This window comes from Trichoderma aggressivum, assembly GCF_033847375.1.
Source record: "Trichoderma aggressivum f. europaeum strain CBS 100526 chromosome Unknown scaffold_072, whole genome shotgun sequence".
In the NCBI taxonomy this organism is placed as follows: Eukaryota; Fungi; Ascomycota; class Sordariomycetes; order Hypocreales; family Hypocreaceae; genus Trichoderma; species Trichoderma aggressivum.
In genome coordinates, this window is record NW_026946438.1 from 20,669 (window position 1) to 44,399 (window position 23,731).

Here is a 23,731-nt window from a genome sequence, read left to right on the forward strand (position 1 = left end):
TCATTCTCTGTAAGAGGACTTGTCTGAATTACAATTCTACAATTACTTCATCTACTACTGGAGAGATCCTCAAGAAACAGTCACAAGCAATGTTTGGTTGTAAGTGATGTCAAGTAATTGTAATTCTTCTTAGATAAAAAAAACTTGAATTAAAGGCAAACAATATGAATCATTCTGAATTTCCCCATTACTTTATAAAACGCCCTAAACGAAGACCCTCGAAATCCAAATCGACCATTCTTCAAGTACAGCACTGCTCTAAGCAAGGCCGACAAGAGGAACGGGCTCGACACCAACACGCTCCTTGCTCAGGACGTCAAGGATGTACTGGCTAGGTCGGTTGTCCTTGTAGACTTGCTGGGCGCTCTTGGCAGCGCGGACGTTCTCGAGGTACTTCTCGAACAGGTACGAGCTGTCCATGGGGCCGCCCTTGGCCTCGGGGTGGAACTGGGTCGAGAAGATGGGGCGGGTGCGGTGCATCATGCCCTCGTTGCTGCCGTCGTTGAGGTTGACAAAGTACTCCTTGAAGTCGTCGGGCAGGGTGCTGGAGTCGACGGCGTATCCGTGGTTCTGGCTGGTGATGTGGCACTGGCCGGTGGTCAAGTCGAGGGCGGGGATGTTGTGGGCTCGGTTGCCGTACTTCATCTTGATGGTCTTGGCGCCGACGGCCATGGCCAGGAGCTGGTGGCCGAGACAGATGCCCATGATGGGGACGTTGGAGGTCTCCATCAGGCGGGCGAGGTTGTAGACGGTCTCCTGGCAGTGGATTGGGTCACCGGGGCCGTTGGAGATGAAGACACCGTCAAAGTGCTGGGCGACCTTGTGGATCGGGTAGTTGTAGGGGAAGACGGTGAGCGAGGCGCCTCGGCTGACCAAGCTGCGGAGGATGTTTTCCTTGACACCACAGTCGATGAGGGCAATGTGGAGGTCAGCACCGGGGGACTCGACCACGAAGGGAGCCTTGGTGCTGACGCGCTTGACCAGGTTGATCTGGCCAGGGTCGACGAAGCTCTCGTCCTCGTCGGCGTCGTACTCGTCGCCAATGGAGATCCTAGCGAGGGAAGAACCCTGCTCTCGGAGGTGGGTGACAATGGCTCGAGTGTCGACGCCAGAGATGGCGGGGACGCCCTCGCGGGCACACCACTCGCTCAGACTCTCGACAGCGGTCCAGTGGCTGTAGTTGAGGGCGACGTCGGAGACGACAACACCGGCACACTGGATGTGGGGAGACTCAAAGTACTTGAGGAGGTTGTACTCGTCGCGCTCGTTGGAGGGAACGCCGTAGTTGCCGATCAGGGGCTGGGTGAAGACGAGAATCTGGCCACGGTAGGAGGGGTCCGTCATGGACTCGGGATAGCCAACCAGAGACGTGGTAAAGACGGCTTCGCCAGAGATGTTAGCATTGGCGCCGAAGGCTTTGCCGCGGAAGATGGGGCCATCCTGTTGAGACAATCATGTTAGTACATGGTGTATATAGACGATGTATATATGTGTTGGAAGAGCATATATGGCGCATCTTACTCGAATGGTGAATGTAGCGGGCACAGACCCAGCAGGCTGAGTTGCCAATGGCTGCTGGAAAGGCATGTTCCTGCCCTTGCTGCCATTGGCAAGCGTCTGGCTGGACGAGAATCGGGTCTGGAAGGCCACTCGGCGAGAGGCGCTCGTGGCAGAGCCAGCCGCTCGTTGGGCGAAATTAGCTGCCAGCTTGGAGAACATGGCAGCGGCGAGCTCGGATTAGGTTCGGGGGTTTGGTTTTCTTTTGGTGAATGACAGGTGGTGGGAGGCAGATATTTTAAGCTGACAAGGCCCTCCACAGGTGGTCTATGAGAAGCTTGTTGTTAGTTTACATATGAGGGGGGTGAGTCACGGTTGCACCAACCAGAGAGATAGTCCTGTAAAGCAAATGATATTAGCATTTTGAAAGCAATTGATGCAGAATTTTATGATGGTATAAGCAAACGAGGGCTCTTCCAAAGCTGCCCAATGTGGGGGAGAATGGAGTTGTATGTGAAAGCGCACGTGGGGGAGCCGTGGGTGATATCACAGCACAAACACAGATTGAAAAAAGAGTCACATACCTGGGAAGTGAATTCCGACGGGCGCCCGTTCATAAGGGCGGATTGAGAAACGGCAAGTCGAGGATGTATAAACGAGGCACGAGGCACTCTGAAATAGATTGGATTGAGCTGATGCGGGTTTGTTTTGCACAAGGTGCGAATTGGACTGTTGACTCTTCTGACTGATGGTGAAAAGAAGAAGTAAAAAAAGAGAAGGAGAAAAAAGAGGAGAGGGGGAAAAGGGTGCATCGGATGGGTCAGATAATAGTTTAGTGCCATCGACTTTTTTTTCTCAGCGCAGTGATGATTTGGCGCAGAGATTAATTGCCGGCCAATGGTTGGCTGGATTGGCGTGTTAGTGCCACCTTGACAAGTGCGGCTTGTCCTGTTTGGGCGAGCTCTGGGGCGCCGATATCGTTGTGGCTCGTGTGCCCTATTGTGACAATGCAGTAATTTGATTTGGGGGCGGGATTTGCGGGAGAAAAAGAGAAAAGACGAGGGTAGAAGATGCAAAAGGGCGCGGCATGTTGGTGGCATTGTCTGAGTTATCATAGGGCGTGAGTTATATGCATATGCAAACAACTGCCTGTAATGACACACTTGAGACGGATAGATTGATGGCGGGGCAGATTGGAACAACCTACGCAGAGACAGACAGACAGACATTGATTCAGTGTGCAGTCAGTTAATGGGAGTGCAATTCAATATAGTAGAACAATAAACTTGACTTGAGCTCCATATTCGAGTTTCCCCCGGCCACGGCAAGATTGAGAGACGCCAACATTGATACATCATTTCCCGTGTAATAATAATAGTCTACCATGGGCGTAAATGCAACGTCGAGTTAAACAACAGGTATGTAGGTATACCAACCAGATCTACAATGTATTGACACATTTCCCCCCTTTTACAAAGCACCCAGCTCCTTCAGCTTTCCAATCAGCCCATCAACATCCTCAACCTTGCCGCCTCCCTGTCTCTGCGGTGGCTCTGTTCATCACACATCAATTAGTCCTCACATCGTCCCATCATATTACTTCAATACTTGTGAGGAAAGGAAAAACACAGCCATATAGAAACTGTATCTCAACGCACCTGTAACCTTCAACACCTTCAATCTCTTGTCATTCGTCAACCCATAGTCCTCAAGCGTCTTCTTTTCCAGCTTCTTCTTCTTCGCCTTCATAATATTCGGCAGCGTAGCGTACCGCGGCGTGTTGAGCCTCAAATCCGTCGTAATCACCATCGGCAGCTTCGCCCGCACCGTCTCCACGCCGCCGTCAATCTCCTTGGTCACCGTCACCGAGTCGTTGTCCCCGAACTCAATCTTGCTCGCCTGCGTCGCCTGCGGCCAGTTGAGCAGGCCCGCCAGCATCTGGCCCGTCTGCCCCGCGTCGTCGTCGATGCTCTGCTTGCCCAGGATCACCAGGTTGCTCTTCTGCTCCTCCACCGACTTCTTCAGCAGCTTGGCCACCGTCAGCGGCTCCAGCTCCTCGCCGTCTTTAATCTCCACGTGGATGCCGCGGTCCGCGCCCATGGCCATGGCCGTCCGCAGAATCTCCTGCGCCTTGGGCGGGCCGGCCGAGAAGGCAACAATGTCTTCGACGCCGCCGGGCGCGCGCTTCTTTTCGCGGATTCGCACAGACTCCTCCACCGAGAGATCGTCGAACGGGTTCATCGAGTGCTTGACGCCGGCCGTCTCCACGCCCGTCTGGGCCTTGTTGACTCGCGGCTTGACCTGTGTTCACCATTCGGGTCAATTGACATGCTCCTCACGGCGAGCAATGGGATTCAGGGCTCTTTCTTACAGCATAGTCAATGACTCGCTTCACAGGGACGAGGATCCGCAGGGCAGACATTGTGGTTTCTGGATGTTTAATGGGTTGGATGTGACCAGAATGAGGGACGTTCCCGGTCTCGACAGACGAGTACGAAATAGCCGGGCCAAGAGACCGAGACCTACAGCTGCCGGCTAGGGCCGGCTCCCGTGCAACCTCGGATACTGGCTCACGTGACATTGATCCCGGCGTCGGGTCAGAGACAGAAAGAAAGACGGGCAATTTCACTTATTTCGACAGTAGACAATAGGGAGAAGCCACGGAGAAAAAAATTGAATGGGAAAAATAAATTAATATTTAGATGCATCTTGTATATACAGGAGTCTTTCTCCTCCGGCCGCATTCTTCCCCAGTAATACCCTCCTATTGTGGTCTGAGCAGCAGGTATACATCATCATGTATACCTTCAATTGTATAGCAGGCTTGTCTCAGCAGCTTTCATCATGTCGTTGCTCCATCCAGGCTCATTCATCGCCCTAGATTCGCCTCGAGGCCACTCGTCATAATTGGTATATGGGCCATCGTGTCTTGGATGACGGCTACCGTCTTGTCAATTTATTCCAAACGCTCATATTTCGTCAAAATAAAAAAAGTGTATCTCTTCAGGCCATAAATACTCCAACGCCAGTAAACATGAAATCATTCCAACTGTTTACCAATCATCCCACTCGTCGCCAGTCTTGGGCTTCTGGGCCGGGGCTCCCGGGGTCGTCTTCTTGCCCATGCCTATGGCACTCGTGCCGATGGCATTGTTTGGTTTCTGCTGCTCGGCCAAGTTGGAGAAGTCATCCCAAAAGTCCTTGCGGCTGGCATCCAGAGGTGCGTTTCGCTTGGTGGACTCGGGGCCTTCGACAAATCTGGTGAAGCCCTCTTGTGCGTTCTTGCCGGCAAGCTGTGCTTGTTTGGCAATCTGGGCGGCCGTCAACTGGGCCTGCTTGGCAAACTCACCGTCGGCAATCTAGGAAAAAGAGTTAGCTTACGTAGAGCGATTGCTGGCGATCAAGAGAGCGGGACTTGAAGAAACAAGCGGGGAAGATACTCACGCTCTTCGCGGTGGGCTGAATGTATCCATCATTCACCGTCTTGGCGGTCTTGGACACGGTGGAGGCAAACCATCCGAATCCCTTGGTGATGGCGCCCATTGGGTCCTTTTGCAAATCGTCAAACCCCGGCATTACACCTCCTTGGCTGGACTTGTCGGGAGTAGGCATGTTCCCGAAGCCGGCATACTTTCCGCCTTGACTAGGAGGCAGGCCATCGGGCCGTGAGGCATTGTCTGCTCCCAGTTTGGCAAAGTACCTGTCGTCCACCTTGACCTTTCCGCCCTGCTGGGGGCTCTGGCTTCGGTTTGCGGAGCCGCCGAGGGGGGTAGACGGCTTCGCAGCGGCGGGAGTCGACTGTGTGGTCACGGGCCTCTTCTCGCCGGGGACGTAGTCTCGCCCCTCGACCTTGCACGTCAACCTCTCCTTCCACTCTTCGCCGACCTCGCCGCTGTATCGCTCGGCAATGGTGGCGTCGTCCCAGCCAAGTCCCCTCATCTTGGTGTCCTCGTGCTCCTCGAAAAACTTCCTCCAGCCCTCGTTGCCGCCCAGGCGCATGCGCTCAATCTCGTTGGCCTTGAAGGCGTCCATGGATATGCTTCGAACAAAGGAGATGTGGACGCCGAGCCCGCGGTGGACGCCGGCGCACGTCAAGCAGATGAAGATGCCGAATTTGGGCGACGCCCACTGTGGCGACGGCGCATTGCAGTCGCAGCAGACATTGTTCTTGGATTCCTTTTGCAGAGCAGCCAGCTACGGTAGCACAATGCAAAGATCAGGTCAGTCGTTGTTCATCGGGGGTTCCCTGCCAGAGCAGACGAAGCGACGGCTCGCGAAAGGGGGGAACGAGGGTGCAAGTAGGGAAGATGCGCCGTACCTTGGACCGGGTCTCGGGATCGACCTCCCACATGGCCTTGGAAGCCATTGCGATTCTGACGAAGCGAAGAGCGTTGATAGAGAGAAGAAGAGAAAAGGAAGAGAAAAGGAAAAGGAAAAGCAGCGACTGCGGGTTGTAGCAAAGCAAAAAAAGGCGATCCTCCAACGACTCGACAGCCCTGGCGCGTGATGTTTGGTCTTGGTGCAGCAGGGAGGTTGTCGCGGCAAAGGGGAGCGGGGCCTCTTCAACCTGTGCCCCCAACATGAAACCCCATAATTTCGCCGTGCGCTGCCGCTGCCGCCGCTGTCCTAAAGCCAATAATGGGACAAAGCCAATTGATCCATACGTACCTGGTATTCTTTACTTGTACTCCAATCTTCCAGCATGGACAAGGCTCCAGTCAACATTTATGCATGGTAGAGAGTAATTTATTTTGTTAAACCTTCTTCTTTTTTTTTTTCTAATATCATCTACTCAGCATGTTGATGTTGACTATCCGTAAACCCAGAACACTGTACTGTTCTGCAAGGGCCCGCAAACCATTGGCCCTTGAGCTTCCATGCCACAGCCCGGTTCCATTGCTTGTTATCGCTGCTGCACTGCACCAGTAAATGGATACATACCTCCACTACCATTTAGCACATGCAGCCACTAAATAGCTTGTTTGGATGGATGGAACCTCTGCCGTCTCCATTGCCATGCATCTATCGCCTTCTCGGGATCTTCAAACTACAGCGACACAACGAGCACGGTACAATATTCAACCCCTCGTATACGGCTTACTTGATGTGGGCGGCGAGACTCAACCCGAATGCTGCAAACAAGGTAGCCTGGGCGTCCCTGCAGGGGCGTCGCCCAGGTCGGCATCGTGTTTCAATGCGGACCAGGGACCAAGAATCACATCCACCAAGCCAGGACAACTCCAACAGGTAGGTGGATTACCAGTGTACTTATCATGAAGACACTTCATACATCCGTCCTGCTTCATCCCGCTGTCGTCGACCTTTGATATACAAGACACTCCAAGTTGTACATCAATCCCCCGTCACATGCACCAAAGGCAGCCTCACAGGACCTGTCTATACATACACAACACCGGGGATGTAGAACAAAGGCAAGACTACGAGGACATATCAGACAAAAACATCACTGACAAGAGGCAACACAATCAAGCACAGCCAAAAATATACTCTTTTCATTCTCGTGTTCGCTTTCCTTTTTGCCTGCCGCCCTTGGTTCGAGTTACCGCATAGCTAGAAGAAAATAGTAACAAGGAAAGGCATTTACGAAAAATAAGAAAACATTTTGAAGCGGCCTTTTTTTTCGGTTTCAAATCCCATGCTCCATTGGAGGGGAAATATTAACTTGTCAAGAAGTAGCTGGCACGTTATACCGTCCTGGGGATATGAAGACTTGAAGCGATATTCGAATGTAGCTCCCTTCCAGCCCCAAAGAAGATATAAAAGCCAGTCCTGGCGTCATAATTGAAATCGTCCAAATCGCGTGCCATATCATAAAGAGTACTCATCAAACGTAGGCGGCAAGCTGTTCAGCCTGTGAAAAAAAAATTGCCGCGCTTAAATTTAAGCAGTAGCAGCCGGGGCCTCGGCGGCAACCTCTTCGGTGCCGTTGGCGGCTGCGGGGGCATTGGCCTCCTCATCGGTCTTGTCGGGGCTATCGATAGCGACCTTGACGGCGATCTCACGTCCTTCAATCTCCTTTCCGTTCATCTCAGCGACGGCCTTCTGCTGGAGCTCCTCAGAAGCCAGGGTAACAAAGCCGAAGCCACGTCCCTTGCGAGCTTCGCCACGAGCCTGGAGCTTCTTGATCATGAAGCGGGGGATGGGGCGGAGAGCAATCTTGGCTGACGAAGGCTCGTAGTCTTTGAAGAGTTCAAGGAGCTTCTCATATCACTTAGCACGCATCTTCACAAACATGGGCTATACGCAACTCACCTTTTCCTCGGTCAGGTCATATGGCAGGTTGGCGACCATGACCTTGGTCTTGGAAGGAATGCCGTCAGCAGGGGGGCCACGCTCGCGGCGCTCCCGCTGAGGGCGGTTCTGATTCTTCTTGTCGCCCTTGGCTTCATCCGAGATTGTGTTGGTGATGTCCTTCAGGGGCTCAGCCTCGCCGGAAGCGTCAGCAGAGGCATCCTCCTTCTTCTCATCGTTCTCCTGCGATAATGATGTTAGCACCATGTAGGATGATAGCCTGGTGTAGGAGACACTTACGCCAGTGGCATTGCGGCCACCGCGGCCACCACGTCCACCGCGACCGCGGCCACGGCCACGACCACGGCCAGAAGCTCGGCGGCGGGTTCCCTCGGCACCAGAACCCTCTCCGTTGGCGCCCTCGGGCTTCTCACCAGCAGGCTCGGGCTTGCGAGCGAGCTGAACGGAAACCTTTCGCTCAAGAATCTCCTTGCCAGAGAGCTCAGCAATGGCACGATCAGCCTCGTTGGGGGTAGAGAGGTCGACAAAGGCGTAGCCGACAGGGCGGTCAGTGCGGGGGTTCTTGGGGATCGAGACAGACTCGCTGCAAAGATTGGGCCGTCAGCACATGCTCTGCATGATGGAATGCAATATGACAAGATGGATGAATGGTAGAAAGATGGAAAACCAAGACACAGGCAAATTGCAAGCCCTATCAAAGCCTTGCGGGGGTGAGGGATAGGTGAGAGGCTAATCGCGTGATGCAATGCGAGCAACGCCGGGGCGGAGTGACATTCACCGCCAATCAGGACACCGTCGCAAAGTTGGGCCGCCAGAGCGTTCATGGCGGGATGTGCTTTGTCACCAGCCTTGACAGGGACAAAGCAGAAGCAAAGAGGCCACAAAGAAGGAAAAAAAGCCGTGGTGGGTAGAGACAATGCATAGAGAGGCAGGAGTCAACGACGAGGGGCCACTTACACAAGGTAGCTCTTAAAGAAATCCTTCAACTCTCCCTCAGTTGTCGCATATGCCAGGTTGCCAATGTACAGACGGCGACCTTCAGCGGCACTGGCCGAGGCGGCCTCGTTGGCAGCGGCCTTGTCATCGGCAGGCTTGTTGATTGAGAGGTTGCCCAGAGCATTTGCAGCGTCATTAACGGGGTTGGCGTCGGGGCCTTTCTCCACGTTGGTAGCAGACATGGTGACGAGTCGGATGGAGAGGGGATGTTATAGTCGGCGTATGACGTGTGGTTGTGGAAGAGAGTCGAACTTGAACTCTGGTGCAATGAGGGAGGAAGTTGGGTCAGGGTAGCTTGGTGCCCTAGAAACAGGTTGAGGGAAGACAGACGTCGGTGCGTTGCGCGGAAACACAGGTTGACTGAAGGTGTGTGATGGAGAGGAAGGGAAAAGGAGAGGAGGAGAGGCGAGGCGTGCGATAACTGAAATATTTTTCGGAGGTGGTGCTTGGGAAGGACCGTGCAGGGGGGCAGGTACGAGCATCGCAGGTGCATTTAGGCTCGGCGGGCAGGTACCCCGCGACTCGGCAAGTACAAGCGAGGAGGGGGAAGGCAGGCAGCGCTCAGGCAGAGGTCAGGCACAGCTGGGGCAAGTCCAGAACCCCTCCTGCACAAGTCGTGGCATGTATCCCCCAGCTCCGGGGTACCGAGTGGCGCTACCACGGAGTACCGGCGTTGCAAGTACCCGGCGGCCCCTGGAGCAGATGCGGTCAAGGTGTATCTTGTTCCTGACATTCTGGAACTCGTGGAAGCTGTACTCAGGCAAGGCACTGCAATGCGCCCCTATTCTAAGATGCCAGCCGGATGGCCTAAGATCCTGCGACTGGAGCACTGTACGAGCACAGGTAACAGTCACAGGTGCGGAGTTGGACACGCAAGCTGTAAGTACTACTTTAGTAATACATACAGGTAGGTACAGGCGGCATTAGGTTCTGGGTACCTATACCCCATGGTATAAGGTTCCAGTGCACCGGCTCGATTGATGCAATCCAGATGGACGGACGGTACCTGGCAGGACCGCAGACTGTGTTATCGGTACCTTGCCTTGCGTCCACTGCGGTGCATCCAACGTTGGCTGTGCCTGCCGTGCGGCCAGCGGGCAGGCGCCTACCTGCTACTGTACGAGTACTCGTACATGCCCGCGAAACTTGCTCCTCCCCATAATTTACTGGAGGACTGAGGCAGCTGCGCGTTGCGAGGGTGCTTTGTTTCAAGGGCAGCTGCCACTGCTTCAGAAGCCCCTATTCACCACTTATCCCTACCTTGCCCTGCCTTTACTGTACATAGGAGGCGGGCATTGAGATCCCGTGGATGCTTTAGTAGTACGGAGCATATACGGAGTAATATCAACTGGACCTGTTGGAGCCCATCAATAATACAGAAAGGGGATGCATCAGTACCTACCACGGGCGGTTCAAGCATGACGTGACTGCAGCCACGGCTTATTCAGTCGTCTGATGTGGACGTGCAGCCGCCGACAGCTCACCAGCGCCCATTACTCAGTTTCTCCGATTTCTTACCCAATCCGGCTTATTTGCTGCTGCAAAGGCTGCCAACGTGCCTAAACTACCTGCAAGGGACCACGACGAGGCCAGTCCATCACGGCTTTGGGCCAGTTCCACGCATGTACGAGTACAGCAATGTATCCGGCCAACCCCCCCAAGTCGCACGGCACAGGGGATCTCGATGCCCTGGCCGCCGATCCACCCAGCTAAGGTGGGCAACGTGGCCCGAGCCATGGCCAAACAAGTGCAACCCTGCCTGCGAAGCCTCGGCGCTGTTTGATGCTCGCTTAAGATCTTATCTCACCGAGCAGACAGTACAAGTAGTAGAAATGGCTACCAATCCATCTGCCATGCTGCCTTATATATGCAGGTACTACTAAGGTTGGGCATCGTCAGAATATTCCTTTCCTCGAGTCATCTGCTCTACTCTTGTCCTTCCGCTAGCTGCTGAAGCTGTCCGCCGTAGTTCCGCCTGGAGCTTGCCCGAGCTGTTTGCTAGTCCAGCCACAAGAACGGAGCGAGCCCTTCCCCGGATTCCATTCCGTTGCCGACTAAAAAGCACTGACAAAAATGCTGTTGAGCAAAAAACAGTTTGCTGAAATGTGCAACGCAAACATGGCATTGGGCACGGCATGAAATGAGGCTTTGTGTGTGTGTTGTGCCAGATTATACCTTGGCCTCGCCATTAGATTTGGAGGCGATGCTTATACCTGCTGTGAAAATCTTTGTTCAGAAAATCTAGACATCCACTTACCCCCAATTTTTGCTGTACAATTCAGCTCAAACGTGCTCAAGACGCATTAATTTCATCAAAATGTCGTCAACCGTGAATTTAAACTCCTTTTCGTCCATTGTATACATCTTTTTTTTTTTAACCGTTTGCTTGCATGTCCCGGCACGTGGCTCCATGCCGGGAGAGGCAATTCTGATCAGATAAAGCAGCAGCATGAACCGATAAGATCAGATGGACTCCACCAAGCTCGGCTGCAGCCCGGCATCGGACACCCGCTTTTTTTTTTCCCTCCTCCATACATGCAATGTCGCAACTAAGCACCAACTGAAAATGCCAATGCGATAGACGCATCTGCCGTGCGCTCCGGAGAAGCAGCGATTCTCTCGACACCATGCGAGTCATACACGGTCCTTGCGAGCACACGTAGCGACGATTCCGATTGGCCTCCGGCAGTTCACCCGCCCCTTGTCGCCATGGCGAGCCAAGAGAGAAGCGTCCTGGTCGTGTATGGGTCGGAAACGGGCAATGCCCAGGATATAGCCGAAGAGCTTGGCCGGCTGTGCCAGAGGCTCCATTTCGAGAGCCATGTCAGTGAGCTCGATGCTACAGATCTTGTATGTTGTATCTTGCCTATAATCCATAGGAACAAACAGAGATGTCTGCTCTGGGTACATGTGATTGACGAATACCCCCACGTTGCAGAATGCGCTGTTGCAGCACCAGCTCGTCATTTTTGTCATCTCGACAACCGGCCAGGGTGACATGCCTCACAACTCACTGCTCTTTTGGAAAAAGCTTCTGCGGAAGAAGCTGCCGCCAAACTGCTTGAGTCGGCTAAAGTACACTTGCTTCGGTCTTGGCGACAGCACGTATCTCAAGTATGAGCAAGATCCTCTCATACAATGGCGTCCCATCTCAGTTTGAATGCATGAGCTAACTGCGTCTGTCCTGTTTCTAGGTTCAATTGGGCTGCGCGAAAGCTTGTGCGCAGACTAGACCAACTCGGTGCTGCCACTTTCATTGACGCATATGAAGCAGACGAACAGTTTCCAGATGGGTAAGCTTACCTACCTTTCCTCCTCATCAACCAGGCACTTGGTCGGCAAGGAGCTCATACGTCACTCCCTAGCATCGATGGCAGTTTTGTGAGGTGGGCTGAGGACCTGAAAAAGCACCTCTTGGAGCATTATCCGCCTCCATCAGGCTTGGAGCCCATCCCCGACGACACCATTCTCCCTCCCCGCTGGTCTCTGGCTCCGGCTCTTGATGCGCTTTCAGAGAAGATCCAGGAGGTCAATATATCTTCTCTTTCACTAGACCAGACAAATGCCACACCCACCGAGCCCAAGCTGCCGCCTCCAGGTCTCTTGCCGATTCCAGCCGGATGGACAGCAACCTTGACAAAGAACGAAAGATTGACGCCGCAGGAACACTGGCAGGATGTCCGCCTCGCGTCATTCGACATACCCGCTCACCCATCTGGCGAGAGAGTTCGATGCGTACCTGGAGACTGCCTCACGCTGTACCCAAAGAACTTCCCTCACGATGTTCAGAAGTTGATTAATCTCATGGAGTGGAACGACCTCGCTGACCGGCCGCTTGATCTGTCCGCCTGCCCATCTCTTCCGCACAACCTTTACGCTCCGGCATCGTGTACGCTCCGTGACCTGCTCCTCAACAACATTGACATAACCGCCATTCCGCGCCGCTCCTTTTTGAAGAACATGTCCTACTTTTCGTCCGACGAGTATCACCGGGAGCGGCTGCTTGAATTCAACATGCCCGAATACATGGACGAGTACTTTGACTACGCCACCCGCTCCCGCCGCAGCATCATTGAGGTCCTTGACGAATTCACCTCAGTCAGGATCCCAGCAGAGCGCCTCTTGGACGTCTTCCCGCTCATCCGCGGCCGCGACTTCAGCATCGCCAACGGAGGCACATCCGCAATCCACCCCTCAAAGGACGGCGCCACCAGAGTCGACCTTTTGGTCGCCATGGTAAAATATCGCACCATCCTCCGCAAACCCCGAGAGGGACTCTGCTCCCGCTACCTCGCCAGCCTCCTCCCCGGCGCAACCCTCCGCGTCTCCTACAAGGCAGTCCTCTCGCCCATCCACGGCGCCGCCAACGCACAGAGACCGCTCATCGCCATGGCCACGGGCACCGGCGTCGCTCCCGTGCGATGTCTCGTCCACGAACGCCTCACGCATTCATCCCCAGCACCAATGATCATCTTCTTCGGCAATCGAAACCGCGCGGCCGACTACTTCTTTGAAGACGAATGGCGTGCGCTCGCGGAAGACGCCACCAAGAAAAACTCCCAGCTGCTTGTCTTTACCGCCTTTTCGAGAGACCAGCGCGAGAAGGTTTACGTGCAGGATCTGGTTCGTCGGGAAGCGCCCAGGCTAGAAGAGCTGATTCCTCAGAAGGCCATTTTCGCCATCTGCGGGGGCTCCACGAGGATGGCTGATGCGTGCAAACGCGCCGTCTTCGACCCATTTACCGAAAATGGGGACGAGGAGGCTCGCAAGGAGATGCTAGGAGCCATCACATGGTGGCAGGAAATCTGGTAAAGCTGGGCATGGTATTCTATTAGAGGCAAACATGATATTCATAGGTAGCGTGCGTTAGAAAGGGGTAGGAGTTGTATAATAGGCTACTACTACTAGTAACTTGGCTATCCGAGGTAGCAGCAAACAAGCTACGAATCTGATTGATATAAGTTTCCTCTGGCATTATTGTTTCTATCTAAGCGTGCGATAAGGGAGGCCAAGAGTCATATGAAGGTGTGTCGCCATCACAACTCGTAAAATGCCATCCCGAGCCATCTGCTCATACTACTATATAAGTATCCGTCATCTCGGATATTAAAGTTACAAATAGTCCTTTAAGTAAAAAGGAAAAGAAAAAACCATGCGGCAACAAAAAGGCGGTGCAAAGTGGTGATATAAGATCCTTCTTAAAAACTCCCATGGGGTCCATGTTTTGAATACTCGTTTCACCTGTGAAATGCATGCCATTGGCACATAGAATACACCGGTCCCATTCTTCCCAATAAAAACTCCATTGCTGGCCATGTAGCAAACGACAAAAGAGATTAAAAAAAATGATTGTGATGAAGATTGATAGAAGAGGGAGGTACAGGAAGGAAGGCGTCAAGATGTGAAGAATTGAGCATGTCTTCTTGGATGGGTGGAAGGCAAGTATTGGTGCGCCAGCGTTCAATCTTCCCAGCTATATCGCTTCGCTGCCATCTGTGGAACATGTATGAGGTCATTTCCATCTATTCGTTCCTCTCCCCGTGAGGAATGGGGTCTATTTGTCCCCGTATCGAAAGAGTGGTCTTTCCTGTGCTCTCTTGCGGGATCAACCGAGGACTCTTTCCCAGTCTTTGATCGGGCAAGGGAGAAGGTAGCTTGCCGCGTCATTTCACTCATGATTCGCTCCTCCTCATCGGTATAATTGCTCCCTAGACTCTGCTCGGAAAGATGGAATTCGGCCTTGAACCGAGGGGTAAAACTACTGATGCTGTCGCGGTTCTCTTGGCTCACGATATGTGCCAACATGATGCTGTGTCTGAGCGATTGGAGATTGCCTGGGAGGTTACCCAAACAGACGATATTTGTTGGGTCAATTGGAGTCTTTTGGCACGCCATTGAAGACGAACTGTGGTCCTGACCAGTCTCCAATTGCGTATTGTCCTCGTCATTCTGCACGTCCATATCTCTCGAGCCACCATCTGATAGTTGAGCCGCAGCAATTGGATGCGCCAAATTGTCTGAATGGCTATTATATCCCGACCCAGAAGAGACTGGTGAGGGTAGTGATGCTGGAAGCGAGCCAGTTCCCGATCCAGTTTTGATTGGCGAGACAGGAGTTGTTTCTACACTCCAGGTCGCATACGCCGAGCTGGTATTATGTGAAGCTGGCTTTTCTTGGGGCAGCACAATTCCTAGTTGTGGCGGCGAGTATTCGGGAACAGGCCCCTGAAGTTGTCGGTCAATCTTCCTCCTCGCTACTTCATATGCGCTGAGACTCCTTGTGGTGTCTGTGCCTGAAATAGTGTCGCAGATTATTGAACCGTCGTCTTCTCCATCACTAGCATCAAGTTCTACAGGAGCCATCGGGGCTGGAAGTTCGTAGATTTCTGAATCCGGAGCCTCCATACAATGAGAGAGAACAGCAGTGGTAGTGGAGTTGGTCATGTCGCTTTGCGCCCTTTTACGACGCGTAAATTTGTAAAACAGGGCAGGCTTCGGTATCCTTGGCGTGTCGGGAACTATCGTTGATGCGCTGTCTTTGGTTTCCTTGCTTGTTGCTTCTTCGCCCTTCTCCTGCGATTTTCTTCGGCGGCAGAGATAACATACACTGACAAGACAGAACAAGCATAGCATAATGACTCCAACGGCAATGCCAACCATTTGTCCCGTGCTTAGTCTGCTACCTGTCTGTTTCGGTGGTCCCGGATAAGGGCTATTATTTGATTGTTTGATTGGTATCAGATTTGCGTCAGCTATAGGTTCCCGAGGAAATTTGGCCTGATGAACCGAGAAAACGGCCTCGTCGTATTTTGTTATCAAATACGCTTCCTGCAAAAAAGATCGGCCGATGATGACTGCGGAATCATTTTCAGACCTCCGCAGCGCAAAATACGGAACAGCCGGATCTCCATATTTGATGGTCCGGTGCATAAAAGGGTATTGTAATAGGCTGACGAAGGCTCGCATTGGCACAGTGATGTTCACCAGGCCTGGAACATCCAGAGGAGATCCAAAATTGTCGTGGTTGTCAAAGCTCGAAAAGCTAAAGACAAAGTTGAAAGAATCGGACGAGCCATAGCTGTTGTACTGTTCATTCGTAAGGGTGTATAAATCAAATGTCTTGTTATACGTTAAGTTGAAGGCATTTGCAAACTCATCACAGACCGCAGTGGGTAGCCACAAGTATGGAGTAGTGCTATCAATCAGGGCCGTAAACGAGTCATTCCATCCAGAAAGGCTTGCTATTTCGGACGCCCACTTCTTGGGCTTAGCGGCGCTGTTATTCGCAGTTGCTTCTATGCCTCTAATTAAGGCTCGAGGCATGTTATCCTGCGGAGTCAAGGTGAAGTCGATGCTGTGTGGCACGTATCTAGCTGTGTCATAGCCGCCCAAGGTAATCGATACAGGCATATTCCCTATCCTTTCACGTTAGCGCTGAATGATCATGGAAAGAAACGAAGACATACGGTAGGAGGCACCCGCGGTATAGCCATAGCTATAACTGGGAATCCATCCAAAGGTGTGGACGGCTTGTGTTAAAGGTGATTGAGCAACTTCGTGACCAAAATTGCCTTGTGTGATGCCGAGGCCAAAGAAACCCAAATAATAGTCTGTGGTGTTGATGGCGGACATGAGGACGTTGGACATGCCGAATCCAATGTCGGTAATTGTGCTGTATGCGTTGACTGTGTCCAATCCATATTGGCCGTTTCCCCCGTAACCCAAGTAGTCCAAGCCAAGTTGCCAAATTCCCATAGACGACCAGTGTTTAGATGTAAACGGAGTGTAAATGCCACCGCGAGCAGCGGTGCAATGCGGTTCCTCTATGAGGCTCGAGTCAGTTCCTTGGTTGACGGAAGGACGTTGATGGCCTGATCCGGGGAGATGTCTTGCGACTAATGGAGGGACCCGATCAAGTCGAGATGGAGACGTACTTTTTAGACAGCCTCCGGGTCCAACGGCCCAAAATTCGGAAAGTGACGTGCTCAAGAGAACATTGACGAGATCCGAGTTTGAACCCAGTAAGACTTTGATGGTTGACCAGTTGCCATCAATTCCAAGCCTATTAATTTGAGGTCAGCCATAAGATGAAAAGCGTTGTACGCCGTAGATGCGGGTACTAGCAGAAGGCAAATAAGAAAATCAACAACGTACCACTCTCCGGCATCAAATGACACCGGGGCCGGGTCATTTGCATAGGCAAGGCCGGCTACTACTGCAATCGCTAGGACATCACGACGCATTTCTCTGATGGCGGCCTTGTGATGCCGCAAGCTTTCACCTTAGGAAGACCCCCCAGGTTGTAGAACTGACGGGGATGGAGGGCGTGATATCATGAGCGTCTTTCAACTTCTGTTTGGTACTCTTGACACTATCACAGCACTGCATCCATGGGTATAAATTCGTGGGGCTGTAGGGAATCTGCAGCTTCCGTTAATTGACGACGCCACAAAGCTCGTGAACCGGTAGGCAGATTCACGCTTCACGCGGCCAGGACACTTTGCTCTTGGTCACCATGAGGTTCCACGGGATTGCCTCTGTGGTGTATTGATGAAGAGAGTCGAAGGCGAGGGATAGAAATGCAAGGCTTGGGCTACCTGGCAGTGCCCTTCGAATGGATGGCTGGTGGTGTACCTCGTGCCAGGGGGGTGCTGCCAACAGTACCGAGTACTAGTTACATGAACACAGCACGGATGCTTCACACCGATCTGTCAAAAACTCTTTGGAAACTGGGGCGGCACCCTTGACAATTCGACCCAAAGGGATGGACATCTGCTCTGTACAAGATACATTCAGCCACTTACCCGATGAGGGTCTCTTCAGAACATTCCAGCCGTCAGTTTGGGACGAGCATGGGCTCTATCCCGAATGTCTGATACTGAAGCGCGCTTCGACCAGCCTAGCAACGCCAGTTTGGTCTAGCACCAGGTCCGTCGATGGCTCACGGAAGCGCTAATGCCAGTAGTAATATCTAGCCGTAATGGCTGCCCGCCAGAACGGGTGCAGGATGGGGAATGGTTTCAGTTGCCAATGCCTCATTGGGGAGACACTTTGGGGTGCTCCACGCTTTCTGAATGCGCCACCGGGTATGGTCCCTTGATACTCGTACGAGTACCTATATCATGTAGTGCTTAAGTCTCTCCAGAGCAGCTACAGAGAAGCATGTACTCGTACGAGTAACGCCGAGGTCGATGAGCATGCAATGCGAGACAGCACATCGCAATAACAACACTGGTTGAGACAGTCTTGGCTTGACCGCTTCTATTTCATCATCCTGGGCCTGAAATATGAAGATCAGGGAGCCATTGAGCTGCTCAGAGACCGTCCGTACCGGTAGTACATGTATCTTATTTCCGCATGTACGCTCAGCAATCAGCTCACTCGAGTACTCCGACACCAGTAGCAGCTTGTTCGCAAATTGTATCCAGAGTATGCCTGCAAGAGTGGAAAGACTGAGGAAGGCTGGGAGAGGCGGCGACATCTTCGGTGACAGAGCGGCACTGGGACTTTTCGGCCTAAAGTCATGCGGGTCAGACACTGATGGCGAGACAAGAGTGCGGTCTACATACTCGTACATACTTGCCTGTACTCGTACTTTGAGGTTTCGGACATGTACGGAATACGACACTAGGCCAGATGTGCGGTGTCCACATGCCTGGCCTGGATCCGCCCTGGACTCGGTGTGGCGGCCGTGGTGCCCTATTGCTGTAGTACAAATAAGAGAGCGCGGGCCTTGGCCAGCCGTTGGCCTTGTTGGAATGCCAATGTTCCTCAGTGGATTTCACGTCCAACGAGCGCACGACACCACCGGGGCCAGCGGCGATATCGTCAGACTGCAACAGCGAAGCAACACCGGTTGACCGGCTTGGCTTTGGAGATGAGCCGGGGTCCAACAGCACCAAGATCAACAGCTGGAGGGCCAGGGTCAGGACCCAAGATCAGCGGTATCTAGAGATGGGGTCCACTGGATGGCGAGAGCCGGGATCAACAACCAGGAGCCATCCGCGATCCCCACCATCCCACACGCTTCTCAAGAGCGGCCAGCATGTACAGTATGAGTACTCGTACCAATGTTAATCGTATCATGCGAGCCATTGCGAGTAGGTACTCTCGCCTCGAGTATCCCGGTATGCCGTAGCCATAGATGCTACCACCCCTTGGGAGAGTCGAGGTCCAAACGCCCACCAGCGCTCTGCGTACCGGCTCCCGTTCGCTAGACAGCTCGCCCTTGCGCCAAATATGTACATACAACAAGTAAAGTGCTGACCAGGGACGCGTGTGCCGGAGCTAAGGTCCCTGCCGCATGCGAGTTCCTTGTCTGCCGCTATGGAATACCCGCTGTGCTCGTATTAGTGATGCTGCCAGCGAGTATTGCTGTCTCTTCGAGTGACTTTACCACGGGAGATGCCTGGTAGACTCCAGCTGGCTGAGTACGTTGACATCTGTCAGCAATATCCGCAGTGTCTCAAAGGGTTGTAGTAAATGAGTATGACTTTAATTGTGATGTTGCTGGTCTAGGAAGATGAGTGGAGGAGAAATATCGAGGAGAGATGAATGCATTGGAAGTGACTTCATCAGTGCCTCCGCCGTAATTGAGAAGGCGCTACCCGCAAAGCCTAGAGCTACCCTAGATAATCTTGAAATCTAAAGAAAATCGGGAGCTGCCCTTTTCTCCTTCACCAAACTGCATTCAGCCCATCTAGAACTGCTCGCTACTACCCAAAAACCACAGCGTCTGTTTTCTGGAAAGGCGAGCGTCTTGTTTGTATTCGTTAGCTGGAGCTCACCACATGGCAGAACCATCAATACGAGTACCGCAGCCTCAATGTGGCTCCAGTTCCCGACCAACGCCATATTGCAGACAAAGTCATCAAATCGCGAGAATCATGAAGCGTTACCCAAACCCTGGTCGAATCGCAGCCGTTTCTATCTCACAATGATAGATCTCACGCGCTAGAAGAGCCATTCCAAAAATCCCATGTCCCTCCCTCGATTCAAAGCTCATCTCCGCAACGCTCAAGGCCGAGAAACCAAATCGTTCATGGACATGCCGAGTCGTGCCAAACACAGAGAGCTCCAAGTGCAAAAAGATGACTTGTCAATAGACTTGAGAGCCACGAAATATGGATGGCGTATCAGTGAAACAAGGACGGCCCCCCTGCAACGACACCAAGAACATGGCCTATCAATGGCATACTTCTAGATGCCAAGTTCTCCGCACTACTCCTTGCAGCTGCTAGTAGCAACAATAGTCTACTGAGCAAGGGATTTACGAGCGGTCTGGCGCGCACAAGTTGGGCACAACCCTTGTATTTTTTTTTTTTTTTTTTTGCGGTTTGTGAACGGCTGAGGCAAGGGAGCAATGTCTCAGACCATGGACAAAAAGCAAATGTCAGGTTTCCCCATCCGCCGACAAGCCCGCGATAATTTCTCTATCGGTCCACGCCCGTTAATTAAAGGAAACCATGCACGGTATCGAACGACTAGAAGATACTCCAACCCAGGGGGAGCGGGACTGCACGAATAAAGAGTGCTCAGTCAAAGCTGTGATAAAAAACTCTCACGATCCGCGTATTCGGTCATCGAATAAGAAACTCAGCCGTGGCTGAGACTCTGTCAGCTATTCAACGTGTACACCGGCTAGCCATCAAAGCAATCTCCTTTGCGGCACGCTCGTACGAGTACTCCAACGCCCGCCCTTTGCCCGGGCTTTAAAGGCGGCCATTTCTTGGACCAGTTTTGCGGCTACTGTATGCCCTTGATATTTGCGTCACACGCGGAATCCTCCTGCAGCTGGGTCATGGGTTATTATTCAGCCCATCTCCTGCAGGAAATTTTCTAACTGACAGCAGATTCAAATGAGACAATGAGGCCATCTTCTCCCTTCCCAAATTATTAACTCATATCCCTTCCCCAACGCCTCGCTCAAGACACACCCACGTTTATTGGTTGGATGGACGCGTCCGCCTATCCCGCTCCATCCACCGTCTCTGTGTTCCCATTCTCGAATCCTCAATTTCGGGTGACTGAACTCTGGCAGCGGAGTTGGTCCGATCCTTTGAACCCGGACGTACAAGTTGCCGTCATGTTCGTGGTCCAATTTACTCAAGATGGCAGGATACCGTTGCAGAATCACCAGTGCCAAAGCAACAACATCTGGAAATCCGTGCGACCACCCCAATAGCGCCACTGCTTGGGGCATTCCAGTGTCTCATGGTCGCGCCCAGAGCCACCGGTACCTCGTCTCCTTTTCCAGCGCTCGAGACGGGGTGTTGGTCCTAGCACAAGACTAACAACTGCTAGGGGATGCACGGAGTAGTTGAAGGCTGATTTACACCCGTCCTGTTGTCCACGGCAGACCGCAGCAGTTATGATATATGCCGTGTACCGTGTTATGTGCCCATGTGCAACACTAGTATACTCGTATACTCCGCACAGAGCTTCCCTTACCTAGCAAACCGAAGCCATTCATCGGGTTTTCTACTCGTCGCATTATACAATAGGGAGCCTACCTCCACAGCCGACCATTGTTGGTGCAAAGCTTCTGGAATTGCTTTGCATCCTTTCGTAGATTCTTCAAATTTCGGCATAGTGGATGATCAGTCTATAGCTCTTACATCACCACGGCCCAGTGGCGATATCACTCTGATGGCCAGCCGAATTGTCGTTCTAGTCAACCACCGACTTGAAGGATTCACGTCGTCAAAGGGGGCACGATGAAATGCACAAATATTTTATTACTCTTCTACACATCATTTCTAATAGAAGGTACTTCAGCAGCTGTACGATCAGGTTAGTCGAGGCTTTAGCTTACTTCATGTAGAAATCATGTCGCTAATCATTTCGTGCAGAGATTCTATATCACCTTCACCAGCGACGGGGGTTTCAATCCAACACCACCATTGAAATCGGCCCATATGGCTTGTCCACGGCAGGATCAACAGCATCAGGGGCGACTCTCTCAGAGTTAGCAGACCCAATTACGAAACACGACATCGAGACAGCTTCCGTGCCGATGTCAGATATTACTATAGGTAGCTCGCTGCCATCATCAGCATATTCTCCGTCGTCCTCTCTATGGCGTAATGTGCTCGCGACTGGCGCCGAAGCCGATGGCTTTGGAAGAATTACTTCGACCGAGTATGTACGAACAATGGAGAGTTCCAGTCGAATTTCGACATCGATAACGAGTTCTATTACTACTTTCGTCACGGCATGCGAAAATGACGATGCTTCACAATGCCCACCTACTGTGACAGCTACCAACAGAAAATCTACGTTTCCAACCTCTTCTCCATTTGATACCAGCACAACTTCAACAGAGCCATGTACTCCACTACCTAGTGGCAAGGCCGTTACGGAATATTCTATTGTTTATACTTCAACAGTTACATTTTACGGCAGCAGCACCGACTACACTCCCCCTTTTTCACCAATGACAACGCCAAATTATTGCTCTCCTGCGGGTGAAGCTCTGATAACCTTTTTCAGCACAACTCGTGTATCCAATTCGACCTCTACGCTAACTGTCCAGGCGCCCTCGCCCTCTTCTGTGTCTCACTCCTACGACCCCTTTATGCCTGACCTAATCCCAATTCCACTGCCCACATTTTCCATCGATCTTCCTGAAGTTATTACGCAAACGCCCGATGCCGCCGGAAAGGGTGGCGGCGGAGTCATCATCACAATGAGACCGTTTCTTTCATATAGTCGATTTGTCGTGACGTTTATCACGACTGACAAGAATCCATCCGTGGTGTTTTCACCTGAACCAACCCCTGATTTCAGCCAAACACTGGTTACTGGCAACATTGGAGATGGCCATCATAAGACCGTAGACGTCACAGATGGCCCTCGGAGCAACACTTTTAAGCTTGACACACCGGGAAGCGTGAAACAGCTCCCAGTGACTACCTTTCACCTTACTGCTGGGGGACAACAGGTCATCATCAACGACAGGACCGTGTCCAATCTGAAGCCTGATCAGACGACCACGGTCACGGTCCGAAACGAAGTGTTCACCATTTTCCCCACTGCAGTTGTGGGATTGGGCTCGACAATCATGAAACCTGCTCCTCAAGCAACACCTCCTCCTGCACCAGCCGCGACGAGTGGGACTTTGGGAGGTATTCCTGTAATAATCTCGGGGTCGCAAGTTGTTGTCGACGGCACCACCATGAGAATCCCACGGCAGGAAACCACCACAAGTATCAACGGTCAAAAAGTTGTTCTCGGGGCGGGAACTGTTGCCGTCGGTCGCGAAACCCTCATCTTGCCCTCGCCGCGGCCTACTCATGAGATTGTGACGGGAGGAGAAATGCTCACCGCCATTGGCACTTCTGTCGTCGTTCTACACTCCACGACCATCACATACGGCCTCGACATAGCTCCCAATCAAACAGTTATCAACGGAGAAACCGTCTCGATTGGTCCAAGAGGCGTCTCCATCCATGGCACAACCATAGGCGGGCCCTCCGCAAACGCCACGGCCACGGAATACGAAATCGTCGGGGGCATCACAGTTGGGAAAGTCCTTCCGTCTCTTGTCGTCGTCAACGGGGCGACTTATGCCATCAATGAAGACGGCGATCTGGACAACTTTGAGACCACTGTCATAAACAACCAGACTATCACTATTGGTCCCAGCGGCTTGGTCGTCTCGTCGCAGACGTTGACGTACCCTGGATCTTCTGTTACGGCGACTCTGTCCTCTGGAGAGTCGATGCCTGATTTTCCCATTGAGACGGGCGGTCATGGGGATCGTGAGGATGATGATGAGAGCGGCGCGTTTTCATGGCGTGGAGAGTTATCTATTGGTAATACCATTGGATTTTGTTTCGCGATAAGCGTCTGGATGCTCGCCTGAGAGATGTGATTGGACTCTCATTCTCTTGTATTTGTCCTATTTCTTCTTATTGCCGTTGACGCAAATCTGTATAATACACACAAAATGTACGGGAGTTCT

General features: G+C 52.4%; 7 protein-coding genes across 7 annotated transcripts; 2 read left to right on the top strand and 5 right to left on the bottom strand.

Annotated features, from left to right (window-relative positions):
• Positions 1-258: 258 nt before the first annotated feature.
• Positions 259-1,719, bottom strand: Triagg1_10374 (uncharacterized protein; the record flags this gene model as incomplete). Its single annotated transcript, XM_062894438.1, has 2 exons — positions 259-1,440; positions 1,522-1,719. The coding sequence occupies 2 exons, from the start codon at positions 1,717-1,719 to the stop codon at positions 259-261; spliced, it is 1,380 nt and encodes a 459-aa protein (XP_062750648.1).
• A 1,248-nt stretch (positions 1,720-2,967) lies between these two features.
• Triagg1_10375 (uncharacterized protein) lies at positions 2,968-4,078 on the bottom strand (the record flags this gene model as incomplete). Its single annotated transcript, XM_062894439.1, has 3 exons — positions 2,968-3,050; positions 3,156-3,798; positions 3,869-4,078. 3 exons carry the CDS (start codon positions 4,076-4,078, stop codon positions 2,968-2,970), a joined length of 936 nt encoding a protein of 311 aa, XP_062750649.1.
• Positions 4,079-4,550: 472 nt separating this feature from the next.
• Triagg1_10376 (uncharacterized protein) lies at positions 4,551-6,222 on the bottom strand (the record flags this gene model as incomplete). The annotated part of the gene is made up of 4 exons (XM_062894440.1): positions 4,551-4,856; positions 4,942-5,691; positions 5,816-6,118; positions 6,166-6,222. 4 exons carry the CDS (start codon positions 6,220-6,222, stop codon positions 4,551-4,553), a joined length of 1,416 nt encoding a protein of 471 aa, XP_062750650.1.
• Positions 6,223-7,398: 1,176 nt separating this feature from the next.
• On the bottom strand, positions 7,399-8,948 carry Triagg1_10377 (uncharacterized protein; the record flags this gene model as incomplete). The annotated part of the gene is made up of 4 exons (XM_062894442.1): positions 7,399-7,716; positions 7,771-7,992; positions 8,050-8,353; positions 8,728-8,948. 4 exons carry the CDS (start codon positions 8,946-8,948, stop codon positions 7,399-7,401), a joined length of 1,065 nt encoding a protein of 354 aa, XP_062750651.1.
• A 2,527-nt stretch (positions 8,949-11,475) lies between these two features.
• Triagg1_10378 (uncharacterized protein) lies at positions 11,476-13,578 on the top strand (the record flags this gene model as incomplete). Its single annotated transcript, XM_062894443.1, has 4 exons — positions 11,476-11,616; positions 11,705-11,880; positions 11,961-12,059; positions 12,132-13,578. 4 exons carry the CDS (start codon positions 11,476-11,478, stop codon positions 13,576-13,578), a joined length of 1,863 nt encoding a protein of 620 aa, XP_062750652.1.
• Positions 13,579-14,226: 648 nt separating this feature from the next.
• Triagg1_10379 (uncharacterized protein) lies at positions 14,227-17,009 on the bottom strand (the record flags this gene model as incomplete). Its single annotated transcript, XM_062894444.1, has 3 exons — positions 14,227-16,181; positions 16,233-16,828; positions 16,921-17,009. 3 exons carry the CDS (start codon positions 17,007-17,009, stop codon positions 14,227-14,229), a joined length of 2,640 nt encoding a protein of 879 aa, XP_062750653.1.
• Positions 17,010-22,201: 5,192 nt separating this feature from the next.
• Triagg1_10380 (uncharacterized protein) lies at positions 22,202-23,632 on the top strand (the record flags this gene model as incomplete). Its single annotated transcript, XM_062894445.1, has 1 exon — positions 22,202-23,632. The coding sequence occupies one exon, from the start codon at positions 22,202-22,204 to the stop codon at positions 23,630-23,632; it is 1,431 nt and encodes a 476-aa protein (XP_062750654.1).
• Between the last annotated feature and the right edge of the window lie 99 nt (positions 23,633-23,731).